At 39.8% G+C, this 13,640-nt stretch overlaps 1 protein-coding gene across 6 annotated transcripts in view; it reads right to left on the reverse strand.

The window, feature by feature from the left end:
* Positions 1-13,640, reverse strand: part of LOC146491339 (uncharacterized) — a 34,997-nt gene that overhangs the window by 7,924 nt on the left and 13,433 nt on the right. For 5 of the 6 annotated variants that reach the window (XR_014872563.1, XR_014872562.1, XR_014872564.1 and 2 more), the window contains 8 exons: positions 8,881-8,939; positions 8,712-8,732; positions 7,126-7,379; positions 6,843-6,904; positions 6,347-6,575; positions 3,312-5,917; positions 3,002-3,221; positions 864-1,074 (listed from right to left, as the gene is read on the reverse strand). Coding sequence is in view for 2 of the 6 variants with exons in the window: in XM_085152673.1 (XP_085008799.1) it covers positions 864-1,074; positions 3,002-3,221; positions 3,312-5,917; positions 6,347-6,575; positions 6,843-6,904; positions 7,126-7,379; positions 8,712-8,732; positions 8,881-8,939 (3,662 nt within the window). In the remaining 4 variants the exon portion in view is untranslated. Of the gene's footprint in view, positions 1-863; positions 1,075-1,501; positions 3,222-3,311; positions 5,918-6,346; positions 6,576-6,842; positions 6,905-7,125; positions 7,380-8,711; positions 8,733-8,880; positions 8,940-13,640 lie in introns of those variants that run through there. The other variant, XR_014872565.1, reaches the window with a different exon arrangement.

A 13,640-nucleotide genomic window follows, 5' to 3' on the forward strand; every position in this document is an offset into this window, starting at 1 on the left:
AATGGTCTAATGGTATAGTTTCAGGCTTTTTCTGCCCTCTTTTATTTAATATTTATAGAACTGGCCTAGTATTCATCTACACATAAGTCAATATTCACATTTCTGCAGACAATGCAACTATATGTTTTAATTTTGCTGTAATTTTCATTTAGTATACAGCTGAACATCTAAATGCTTCACAGGTATCCTTCAACCTAGGAACATTTTGTGTTCATATTATTTATATTCTCCAAAGTGCTATGTAGCTGTTTGCAGATGAAAAAGGTATTTATGTTTAAGAACAACTGAGACAGATTATACAAAGTGCCTTGTATTTTGTTATAACATTAATCACATATTCACAAGGGCCACAAAGGACAATTTAATTTTAGAAATATATAATGCAAATCAAAAAAACTTAAAACTTAAAAATGCAATTTTGTTGATAAGAAAAACATATCAAAGTAATATAAGCAGCTTTTATTTTGGAGGTAGTGCCCTCTCTTAACATTTATCTTTAATTGTCAGAGACCGTACATAAAAATACTGACTTCATATCATAAAAGATACCTTATACCAGAATTCACTACTAGCTAATTTCTACCTGCTGTACCTGTAAAGGATCTTTTTACTTTCACTGGGGAAAAAGTACTACCTACATCTGTATCTACAGGGCATTAACTGCTTAGTAAGATGCATTTTATTTGAAGAAAGCTGACTGTTTTCTCTTTATTTTAAAGGTTGGTGCATGCAGACATATTGCAGTATATTTATACATTGTAAACTAATTAAATATGTGGTAATATACTGAAGAATGAAACCAATGAGGCATAAAATACAGAAACATTGTGAAACAAGAACAGCGATATTTAATTTTCTCTTACCTGCAGATGGCACCCTTGCCAGGGATGATGTCACATTTTCCATCATTGAGGCAAAAATCCTGTTGCACCTCACAGATGCTCTGACATGGCAGGCCATCCACACTCAGATATCCAGCGTTGCACACACACTCTGCTTCACTTGACCACTGATTCACTATACACCTGGAAAACTTGTTACATGCCTGGAACTTACAGGGATCAGCCCGGTCACCTAAGGAACAAACAGTGGAAAATGAAAGGAGCAATTAGAAGACACAGTGTCATATGAAACCATAAGAAAGAGAAGCAGATGCCATCCCACATAAACAGAGGTAAGGGTTCAAAGAGCTCTAGTAAACTCCAGGCCTCAGTAGTCTGCATCTGGTCAGCACTCAAATGACAAAATGTTTGTTGGCATGGTCTTAATAAAGACAAAAGCAGCACTAGGATAAATCAGTTTATGTTTATGTACCTCAGCATACCCTAGAAAGTGCTGGAAAATCCTAGATGCTTTTCTTAGGCTTTTTCAAGTCTTTTTTAACACAGCAATCAATGACTTTAAATATTTCCCATGGAGACACTAGACCAGCAGCAAGAGTCCTGAGTGTTTGTATCTTGGGAAAATCTTTAAGAGTTCAAGAACAACCAACCTAACTAACCTTTATATGACCCAATAAGGTTGACATGTGCTTGTGCAATGGAAAACCTGCCTCGAGAGTACAGGGAAGATGAGAGGAGTAAACTGATTATATATACACAGTGAGTCCTGATGCAGTGACTCACTGCTATAGCTTAGGGTGATCAGGCAGTGAGGTGCTCCTCTGATTGGCTCAGACAGATTACAGAGCTACAGCTCAGCAGCAGAGGTGGAGGGAAGATGGAGTAATTCCTCCGATAACAGTAAATAAAATCTCATTCTTCTGTGGATAAATCCTAAACTCTGCTGAAATGCAAACATGTATGTCACTGGACTGGCAGATTGGGTTACATGTAAGTCTTGAAACACTATTACAGCAACAAAAAACTTTCTTTTTGGACCTCTTGGTGGCAAATTGTTAATGATGTGTTAAGTGATTGTTCCACTCAGAGTTGTTTTTTTTTTTTTTCCAAATTCCACTATTTTAAACTTACACCACTTTCTTAGTTTTGGACCTGTCAAACTACTGTCTTCCTCATAGGATTAGAGACATTTTATATTCTCGTTGAATGTTATGATTCTGCAAAAATGTCCTGGTGCTAATTAAATAAAAACAAAAAAAAAATACTTTTCAGGAAAATGGGACAGTTATTTTAGCAACATAGTATACAGACCTAAAGAATTAAAAGTGAACCACAGTACCACAAGTAACCACAAGTAAAATGATTTCTCCCTCCTTTTCTCTCTCCTACACCTGTTTAAGAGCTTCATTTAACACATACGTCGTTACACTCCTTTCAAAACCCAGATAAGAATCCTCACTGTCTACACTCAAAGACCTGCAGTTACTGCAACTATAAAAACCAGTCTAGGCTCCAAGGAGCAGCTCTAAGCAGCGGCCATGATGATGTCCCATCAGGGTGAGTCAGTGAGTGCTGCTACTGATCACGTTCCTGCCAGACAGATTATCTTGCGTATTAGATCGCAGTCCTGACAGCTGAAGCCTGTCAGAGCTGCTGAGACGCTGCACATACAAATTTAGGATTTAACAGTCTGAGGAGCATCATGGCAATAAGTGCACGAGTAAACAGTAGCTTTGATTTCATTTCTCCACAGCAATAAACACATCTGACAGTGTTCCACTTTATTCTACATTAAAAATAACTTACTGGAAAAAGAAAAACTATCAGTACATGACTGGAAAATTAATTTCTGTGTTCAGATTTTGAAGGTATTTATTTATTCATATAGGTATTGAAGGGATTGTTTCTGCTTACCCTGAAATTCAAGCCTTAGATGCATAAAACCATGAATCAACTGGATAAAAATTTTAATTAATTCTGTACATTGTGGCTAAGTCGCCACATATAGAAGACAAATGTGTCCTGGTTTGTCCCTAACACCTAATCAGTTTAGGGGTGTTGTTCTTCGTGAAGCCCACTGTGATCATAATTGAAATATGCTAAAACTGGAAAACTAAAACATCTAATTGTTGGGTGAACTGATTTGAATTGAATCCTACCTGACTCAACATCAAGTGAGTACTTGTCAATTGCGAGGTTCATGGTCTGATAGGCAGTGTTGGCAAAGTCTTCCAAGATTAAATAGACAACATTGGTGACTCCTCTGTGTACTGGTTTACCAAACCTCATCCTACTGTTTACCACAATGCTGCCATTTCTAAAGTTAAGGATCTCCAGGTTCTGGAAGTTGTTCAGGTTTGACTCCAGGTATGGGACCAGCTATGAGGTGAAGATAAAGATGTGTTAGTAGCATGGCATATGAATCTGGAAGGTTCCTATTCACTGAGTCATGATTCTTTGAATCCTCACCAGCTGGAGGAAACGCTGCTCCAGAGCCTTGTATTCCGGGGAGCTCTTGTTGAACAGGTCCATTGAGAACACCATATTGGTCACCCTCAAGCTGAAGAAAATTGTTAACGCCCTGCCAGGTCGGGTTGGCAATGCAATGGCATCTAAATCAGAGGCCTGAGCTCCACTGGAGAAGCCACTGCTTTCCCCTTCAACCGACACCCCGCCATACTGGAAGACATCAAAGCTGACAGCGATGCTGGGCACATCAGATACACCATGTTCAAAAGGTTGGAGTTCAGTCAAAGGAACATGGTCATCAACTTTCTGCACAGAGGAAGGAACAACGACTGCTGGTTTTGACTGTGGATCTGAAAATAGAGTGTGTACTGAGGTTTCACTAAGATCTTCATGTCTTGTGTCCTCACTGAAAACCACAGCTGGTTTTGACTGAGGAATCTTTGGAAGTGGTGTGTTTTTTGAAGCTTCATTAAGATCTTCATGGTTTCGATGCTCATGGTGAACCACTGCTGGTTTCGACTGACGACCATCTAAAGACGAAGCCCTCACTGGAGCTTCAGGAACATCTTCATGGTGCTCATAATGAATCACTGCTGGTTTCGACTGACGACCATCTAAAGACGGAGCCCTCACTGGAGCTTCAGGAACATCTTCATGGTGCTCATAATGAATCACTGCTGGTTTTGACTGAGGACCATCTGGAGAAGGAGTGCTTACTGGAGGTTCAGGAACATCTTCATGGTGCTCATAATGAATCACTGCTGGTTTTGACTGAGGACCATCTGGAGAAGGAGTGCTTACTGGAGGTTCAGGAACATCTTCATGGTGCTCATAATGAATCACTGCTGGTTTTGACTGAGGACCATCTGGAGAAGGAGTGCTTACTGGAGGTTCAGGAAGATCTTCATGGTTTCGATAATCAAGGTGAACCACTGCTGGTTTTGACTGAGGACTACTTGAAGATGGAGTGCTTCTTGGAGCTTCTGGAAGCTCTTCATGGTGTTCATGGTAAACAACTGTTGGTTTTGACTGAGGACCATCTACAGGTGCTGTGCTTACTGGTGCTTCATTAAGATCTGTATGCTTTGTGTGCTCATGGTGAGTCACTACTGGTTTTGACTGAGGACCATATGGAGGAGGAGTGCTTGATGGAGCTTCAGGAAGATTTTCATGGTGTTCATGATAAATCACTGCTGGTTTTGATTGAGGAGCATCTGAAGGTGGTGTGATTACTGAAGTGTTAGTAATATCTTTATACCTTGTCTGTTCATGGTGAAACACTGCTGGTTCATTGTGAACCAGATGGTCTAACCCATCTGGAGACTGTGTGCTTATTGAGGATACAGTAAGCTCTTCATGGTTTAGTTGCTCATGATGAATCAGATCATCATCATCTGGCACTGAATCTGACACTCGAGTGAATGGTGAGTCCTTCTCTGGTGAGAGTGCAATGCTACTGTGGTGATCTGGCCTTACTGATGACGTTGGGACTGGAGGAGTAGTTGTTGTAATGGCGATCATCACCTCATCCACAATCAGGTCCTCATCTTGTACTTTATTTGCTGGTGCTGTTGTTGTTGTCCCGATATGCTGTTCTTCCAAAATTTCAACCTGATCGTGGGCTTTCATTCCTGCCAGTAGCAGTTCAGGTTTTTCAGTAAGAATTTCAACTATTGATGGTGCATCAGTGATGGCATCAAAGCTGAAATCACTGCCTGTGATTGTGTGTGGGGTAGCAGGGCTGTCCCTATCAGGTACTTTAGGTGGTCCAGATAGAACTGTAACTTGAACATCTACATTCTCAGGTCCATTTTCTGCATATTTAGATTCAGTCGTAACCATTGAAAGCTCTATTGTTGTTTCACTAGGCACTTCTACCTCTTCAGTGGTTTTATGAAGCCCAATAGCTAAATCCGATGGTCCAGGAGAAACAGCTTCCTCCTGAGTCCAAGCCCCAGGTTCAGGAGAATCTGTAACTACTCCCACAGGGGTTTGAGGCTCAGTCAAGGAGTAGTCATCATACATGCCAGACGCTTCCACTGTTTGTACAGAAAACTCGACAGCCAGAGTTTCTTTGGGTGAAAAAACAGGTGCATGAGTTGTGGTTGAGTATCGGGGATCAGTGCTTATGTGCGGAGTCACCAGGACCTCATGCGGAAAATGTTTTTCAATATGTCCTTCTGACGATGCTTCTTCAAAAACAGGAGCTGCTGTTGCTTTTAAAATAAATTCTACTCCCATGTCAACCAAAACAGATTTCTTAGTAGTTAATGGTTCAACAGCAACCTCGCCTAAATCAATGTCCTCCTCTTCAGTCTCCTCCAGGTCAGGCGGTGGGAGCATGTCCAGGCTTCCACCTTCATTGTCACTGAATGTCACTGAAGTCTGCCAGGTCCAAAGATCAGCTTCCTGGTCATCTCCAGAGGACCCAGAGCCAGAGCCATCATTCTGAGTGAGCCCAGGTATTGTCTGCTGGTTTACAGGAGGGGGTTGTCTGGCTGCAGAGGAAATTTCAGGACTGACAGCATCATTCTCTCGGTTGGCTTTGTCACTGGCAGGGGGAGCATTACTCAAGAGGAATCCTTCATCTTCAACTTTTCCATCACCTGTAGAAACGAGAAAACCAAGAACAGAACAGGTTTATTATATATTATTATATATTCTTGTATATATATAAAATATCTAATATTTTAGATATATATTAGATATATATATAAAATATTATATATATATAATATTTTATATATATATATATATATATATATCTACCTGTGCACTGGTCAATTTTTCCTGATTTTTTTCAAAATCATCCCTTTGACTATTAAACCAGCATTTTCTTGCTCTTTGTAAATCTAAAATATAAACAACAAACTCCAATCTGCAGAATTCAGAATCACCTTCAAGAATTTAGATAGTGTTCAATTCAAGCCTTAGAATTTTTGACCAAGCTATTGAACAATTATAAGATAAACAAGTGTGTTCACACTATACTTCTATTTAAAATTCACTTTTCTGTACAGTAAGTAAGAATTTACTGTTTTGAGTCTCCAGATTGAAGGTCTTCTGTGGAAATTTAGGGTTCAGTGGAGACGCTGTACTCTCATCAAGCAAAAAGACATCATTCTCGCTTGTCCTGTCAAGCTGTGGAGCTTTCCACTGGCTGAAAGGATCGAACAGGAAGTCCTCCTTCTTTGAGAAAACATCATTGTCATCCGCCTCATGCGTCGGTGCATCGGGAGGCTTCTCTGCAGCGAGGACATTGTCCTTGAAACAAAAATCATTTAAAGAGTGTCATCAACATAAAATTGTATACATTTTACTAGTTTCCAAGAGCTATGATTTGCCATATTCTTCATGTGAGAGAGTTAGCAGAACTGTATAAATGCACACTCATCTCATGTTTACTTAAATTTTTTATCAACAGTAATACAGCTGGATGCTTGTACTTTATAAGATGGTGGATACTTTAAAGGAAATGAACATATGTAGAACATGTACCGACAATTTTAAGTATGTTTAAGTTCGACTCACCATGTTGTCAAAGGTGTCAAATGGTTGACTTGTTGGTTTCACAGGAGGCAACAAGTTCTCTGCTGCAGAAAGAAACAGGATCAGTTAGAGTTGAAGATCTGTCTGATGGAACATATTTATTTGTTATCATTCATCGTGAAAAAGAGTAAAATGGATTTGCACTCAGTTTTGTTTTGAACTGAGCTTTAAATAGTTTTTGGTTTTATTTGAGTTGTTAAAACCTTATTATTTATTTCTCAATAATAATATTAAAAGACTTGAGGTAAAGTGTCGGGTATGGTACCATTCTCCAACAGCAGTGGGTCACCCTGTGTCTCTAGGGTATTGTTGGTCATGAAGTTGTCTTTGTGCAGAGCCTCAGTGATGTAGTTGCGGAAGTCAGTGATGGTGTAGACAACAGTGGGCTGCTCAGCGGAACCAGGGTAGTTCTTCTCCACAAGGTTGTTCTGCAGAGAGATGAAATCCAACGTGTCGTTGGCAATCCCACTCCCATCCACCTCCAGAGTGATGGCATAGTGCACAAGGACCACCAAACCCCTAAGAGGACAAAAACAGGACTGGTCAGCTTGTTTCACGATATAACAGGAACCTGAATCTCATCAGGTTAGTTTGGTAGGGAATTATCAGGCAATATTGGGGAATTATCTTGACATCAAGATGTCTTTTCTATACTAACCCAATGCCGCTGAATCTTTGATTTTATTTATTTTTTGCTGTGTTTTACTTGGATTTATTTGAAAGAGTGAGCGTAAACACAAAAAAAAATAATTTTATTTTATATGCTGAAATATGCAGAAAATAGGTTTAAATGTTAAACAAACTTCTTCAAGTCAAAGACTGTTGCATATAACTAAAGTTTTGCTTGATGCAATGTGCATAAAGTTAAAAGATTAAAACTATTAAAATAATTTTTAAAAAGAGACTTTTTCATTTGATTCAATTTTATATGATAGATTATGCAGAAAAAATGAATTGGGCTGAAATGTCTGTTGCTTTATTAAGTATTCAGGTTGTGTATAATGTTTTTATAAAGTAATAAAGTAACTAATTACTTTTGAAAATAAGTAATCAGTAAAGTAACGGGATTACCTCCTTGAAGAAGTAATCACTAATTGGTAACTAATTACTATTTTCAAGTAACTTGACCAACAGTGATCAAGACATTATCTGGAAATGTTAAAAAGATGTTGCTTTATTATCCATAAATTATCACAATGTCAATTAAGATAAATATTGGCAAATTGTTATGAGATTATCAATAACAGCTGAGGAAATTATATCCACTGCAGTTCTTAATAAAACCTACAAGTTATAAGGCTATATTTAGTGAAAAGAGTAACTTTTTACTGATGTCTGATAATGTTGTTTCAGCAGTTTGTTCCTTTAAATCACAGCTGACATGCAAACATCTATAATCTGATGATTTTACAGCCTGACTGTTTTCCTCCTGCAGCTCTCAGAGTTCAGGTAGCTTTAGGGGCTCACATAGACAGACTAACCTGAGGTGGGGTTTCCCAGACAGAATAACAGTGAGCCTGTCATAAACCTTTAACGGTAACACTACAGGGTCTACAGGTGGCCTGAAGCTACCCAACGACTTATCCCACTTAAGAGGTGATTGACTGTTGGTAAAGACATTAAGTGGCAAGTAGAACAGAGCTACAGCAGAGCCGTTATTTACTTCAAAGGGAAGGTCACAGGGGTTGTGAAGACATGATGACGTGGAGAGCATGACATTTGGACTCATAATCTACAGGGTAGCTTATCTCCACACGAGCTTTGAGAAGTTACTTCACTGTATTGTCTGTATCAGGTGGTGAATCTATAAAATCAGGGGATAATAGAAAAACTAACGTTTGTCCAACTTACCGCTCCAGATCCTTCTGGGGTCTGAAAAAACAGGCAAAACACAACATAATATAACTAAAACAATAGTCAATAACTTATTTTAAAATTTGTATCTTTTCTTTAGCAAAACTAATTTTACATGAGGGCTTGATAGGTGCTCTTTTTGTACTGTATGCCAGCTGAATTGTACCTGAATTCCACAATGTAAACCGTCTTGAAGCCCGGCACTCTATGAAAGGCGTCTTCAATCTGTTTGTCGAAGAAAGGAAGAAAACATGAGTGAAAACCTCTAACATCAGAGTCAAACCAGACTTTTGTGAGGCCAAGTTAGCAACTTATAACATATATATATATATGTGTAAAAATAAAGCCCTTTTATGAGATCACAGCTTTTTCTATTGGTTGAACAACAAGTGGGTGGGGCTTCTGTTTCTCAAATGACTATATTAGGGGATATCCATTTTTAGGATGTCGTGCAAAACCAAAGGTCGAAAAACATTGTGTGGAACTGAGCATTTAGAAAAGTCTGAAGCTCACAGGGATTTCTTATATGTACACTGACCTCAGTGCACTCTAGGTCTAATCCAGGTTCTGTTTCTAGTAGGGGTGCAACGATACTCGTATCGATATTGAACCGTTCGATACAGTGCTTTCGGTTCGGTACGCATATGTATCAAACAATACAAAATTTTTAATTTATTTTATCAACTTTTCTTCTGACGATGCTGTCTGTGTTGAGAGCTCAGTGGACCTGCGTTCGACTACTCCGCCTAGGCTGCACTGTCGAGCGCAGATCCACTGAGCGCAGCGCAAGCTAGCAAGACAGAAGCTAAGCTCGTTGCAACATGGCAAATTGAACCTCCCCCACCCTCATTCAGATCTGGCGTTTGGAACTATTTTGGTTTTCATGTGACGTATGACCCTGAAGGTAAGCGCGTCAAGGACAAAAGTAAAACAGTATGTCGGATGTGCCACGCAATGCTCAATTACATGGGTGGGAACTAGTGCGTTAACGTGTCGTTAACGTCCAGCCCCATGCACGGGGCAATCCGCGGTAGCTCGTTAACGGAGATTTTATTCATTCATTTCAGATTAACGCTGACAGCACTAGTGGGAACACAATGAATATGACTGCACATTTACGCCGACATCATCCTAGTGCAAAGACACGTGGAAGCAGACAAAAACAACAAGCACGCATGCTACAAACTTTACCCGAGTCATTTAAACAGCCGTTAGCACATGATTCTCCTTATGGGGACCTGATATGTTTAATATGCTGCTGAGAATATAGCCCAGAAGAAGCGTATAGTATAGCTTTTATTTTGGAAAGAGCCATTTCTCTGTAATAAACTCTCTTTTCCAAAGATGAGTGATTTCTTAATCAGATATATTTATTATTTTATCCCTTTGTTGTTTCAGCAACATTAAATTTAAAAACTGTACGTTTGAGTTAAAATATATATTTATAATTTTAATATATGACAAATTAAAAAAGCATGAACATTTTTTTTGTATCGAAAAAATATCAAACCGTTGCACCAAAATATTGAAACTGTCACGGCTGGGGCAGCAGTCGTGTTGTGGAATGAAAGGAGGACCCAAAATGCAGGCAGCCGACTGATGATATGAATGAGAGTTTTTTTACAGGTGACAGTGGCAGGAACAGACAACGAATCATGAGACATACTAACGGAAACCTAAACTGGGAAAACTAAAGAGCAACTAGAAATCCTCAGGACACGGGGTGAAAGGCAAAGAGACGCAGACTGACGGAGGATACACAGATGAACGCAGACGAGCTGACAACGAACACAGACCAACACCCACTAAATATACACACACAAGGTAATCGGGTAATCACACACAGGAGGGGAGAACAGCTGATCCTAATACACACGATGACTGGAGGACACAAGCTGAACACAATGACAACAGACACAGACCTTCAGAATAGAACAGGAAATCCAGAACACGAGCCTTCAAAGTAAAGCAGGAAACACACAGACTGATTTACAACACAACACGGGGACATGAACAGAGCACCGAGGACAGACACAGGTAGGGCTGATAAAACACTAAACTTCAGGTTCAACCCTAAACTAATACAAAATCAGAATAAACACAAGGCACAAAAATGAACTTCAAGGAAACACAAAACGCTGGGTCAAAATGACCCAGGACCATGGCAGAACCGAACCGAACCGTGAATTTTGTGTATCGTTGCACCCCTAGTTTCTAGTAGAATAGGCATGAAACACCTTATCCAGGAAGTGTTCAGCACCAAATCATCATGTTAAAGGGGATTGCTCATCCGAGTGGTCACAAGAGCCAAGTTTATAATTTCACAAGGCAGACTGGTCCTAGGTGTGAGGCTAGACTAAGAGTGATTATGAATATCCCTATGATAAACTACAACAGCAAAAACCAAGTTACCCTGCCTAGGACAAAGTTACCAAGCACCTTACTCTAGTCCCAGGCCAGGGTTAGTACATTAGGATTGACTGCCTGGTTGAACGAGCCTTAACCCATGGGCTTCAGTGTATGGACTGAGCAGTCAGGGCATGATATTAGAGGCAGAGCTGATGTTGTTTTGCTCGGAACTGCTAAAGAACTGATGAATATTTCTGGAGAGAAGGTGGACTTCTCATTTGTCAGACAGTCTCATAGTTGAGATGAAAATAATCTCTTTAAATTACTTTTGGCTGTGAAATGTGTGCAGCTAAAAGCTGCAACGAAGGATGAGTGGACTCAAACTGTCAGAGAAAGAAACATTGACCTTTACTTAAGACTGCAATCTGTAAAGATTTAACACACTGTGAATAATTGACTATATAAATATATGGCTTTAAGTTGTAACAGTGGAAGTAAATCTTTTTCCATATGAGTATTGTTCATGTCAGCCCTTTTTCTGCTTTAAATTATCAAGAAAAAATGATCTGCTGATGGTGAGACGTACTCTGAAGATCTGCTAATGTTCATAAAGCTGGAGGTTTATACAGTCTTCTCAGAGAGTGACCACTGTGTGCATTTTTAAACACGTATTAGCTCTTCAAGTTGGACGTCTTCCCACTTTGTAAAGCCATCATGGAAAGACATAAACTGATAAATGGTTGGCCATTCGGTTTCTTGATGCCCAGTTAAAGTCATGCTTATCTGGATAAATTTTGCATTTGCACTCTGCTTCTTCTTCTTCATGTGTGTTTCTGTGCTGCAGCAGAGCTCCTGCTGTTTCTATTATCCACTTCATACTCCCTCATTAACAAGCCTGACCCCGATACTCAAACCATAAACTGCCTTCCCGCGTCACTAACGTGGAGCGGAGCCTGAAAGCCTCCCGGCAGTTCGGGAACTTACCGGCGCTCTGCTTTCCTGGCAAAGCAGCTTTTTTTCCAGCAGCTCGTGGTGACTCACTGCTCGTATACTGTACTGTATGTCCTCTGCAGTTTTCCAGCTCTGTTTCTGCCTCATCGGCTCGTATAGCCGATTGCTGGCAGTGGGGAGGAAACTGAGCTCAAAAGCGTGAAGAATCCGAATGCGTGAAAAACAGGCAAATGCCTTTAAAGACACAGCCAAACTCCTGAGTCTGCAGTTTGTGGGAAACCACAAGCAAGTCAGTTTGGTGATGAGTAAGTATGGTGGACGTCAGAGAAAGTAGTTAAAGAGAAGGAAGGAGGGAAGAAGAGGTGTCAGCAGGAAGCACAGAACCAAAACAAGGAGGAACAAAGTTAAAACCATTCTGAGATAAAAATAATTTCCAGAAAATCCCTGCTGTTTACAACATAAAATCGCTGACAGAGTACAAACAACAATCACTGAGAAGGAGATGCTCCTCTTTTTAAGGCCCCTAGACTCTAAACTGCTACTTTCATATGTTTGCATTTGCTTTGAACAACTTTGTGTTCAACAGACAAAAACTACAGTTACATTAAACAGGTCTCCTGGCACCTATAGCCCCAGGTACAGTGACTTGACCCATGTGTAAAGGGTTAGATAAACCGACACCAAGTAAGTAACAAAGATTGCAGTTCCTCTAATGCAAGGCTGGGGAACTCCAGGCCTCAAGGGCCAGTGTCCTGCAGATTTAAGATATTACCCTGGGTCAACACACCTAAATCAAATGATTAGTTTATTACCAGGCCTCTGGAGAACTTAAATACATGTTGAGGAGGTAATTTAGCCATTTAAATCAGGTGTTTTGGATCAAGGACCCATCTAAAACCTGCAGGACACCGGTCCTTGAGGCCTGGTGTTCCCCCACCCCCCTGTTCTAATGTCTACTTGAGGCTGGCTCCAGCAGTGATTCAGTGTTAGAATATCCACCTTTGCAGCAGAAATACACATGTTTACCTGATACAAAACCTGTTACAAAAAAAGACCCTAATGTACCCCTTTATAACAACTATACAGGGGATAATTTTTATAACTCATCTGTTTGAATTGTATTAAGACTCAAGGTTTGTATTATTAGAGGCATGACCTCGTAGACTGGCAGACAGATGATGACATATGGAGCTGTAGCTGCTAGCTGTCTTCCAGGCTTCGTGTCAGCAAATCGATTCCCTAGAATAAACTGTGTTTGTGCTGTTGAGCTTTTTGGAGCATTTTAAATGTAATTGTCTGAGTACTAGTATGGCTGTTCTATGCTTAATTGTACTAATAGGCCATTCAAGAAGTCTCTTTTGGTGAGCGAAATTTTGGGATTTTATTTATATGTTAATTAGCACAAATGTACAAGTATTTGTGTCAGCTTGCTGAGAAAACTAGCTAGCATTTGCCAATAATTTGGGACTCCACTCTCACTTTGACATTTTCACTTCCTACTCCAAAAAAACACCGCACCACCAGACCTAATATTAAGCCTTAAAAAGAGTTTTCAAATCCATTTCACTCACTGAAATAAACTCAATTAAATAGCTGCACTGATTTGATGAAAGACGGACCACAGAT

Source organism: Neolamprologus multifasciatus, chromosome 23 (assembly GCF_963576455.1).
Source record: "Neolamprologus multifasciatus chromosome 23, fNeoMul1.2, whole genome shotgun sequence".
NCBI classification, from domain to species: domain Eukaryota; kingdom Metazoa; phylum Chordata; class Actinopteri; order Cichliformes; family Cichlidae; genus Neolamprologus; species Neolamprologus multifasciatus.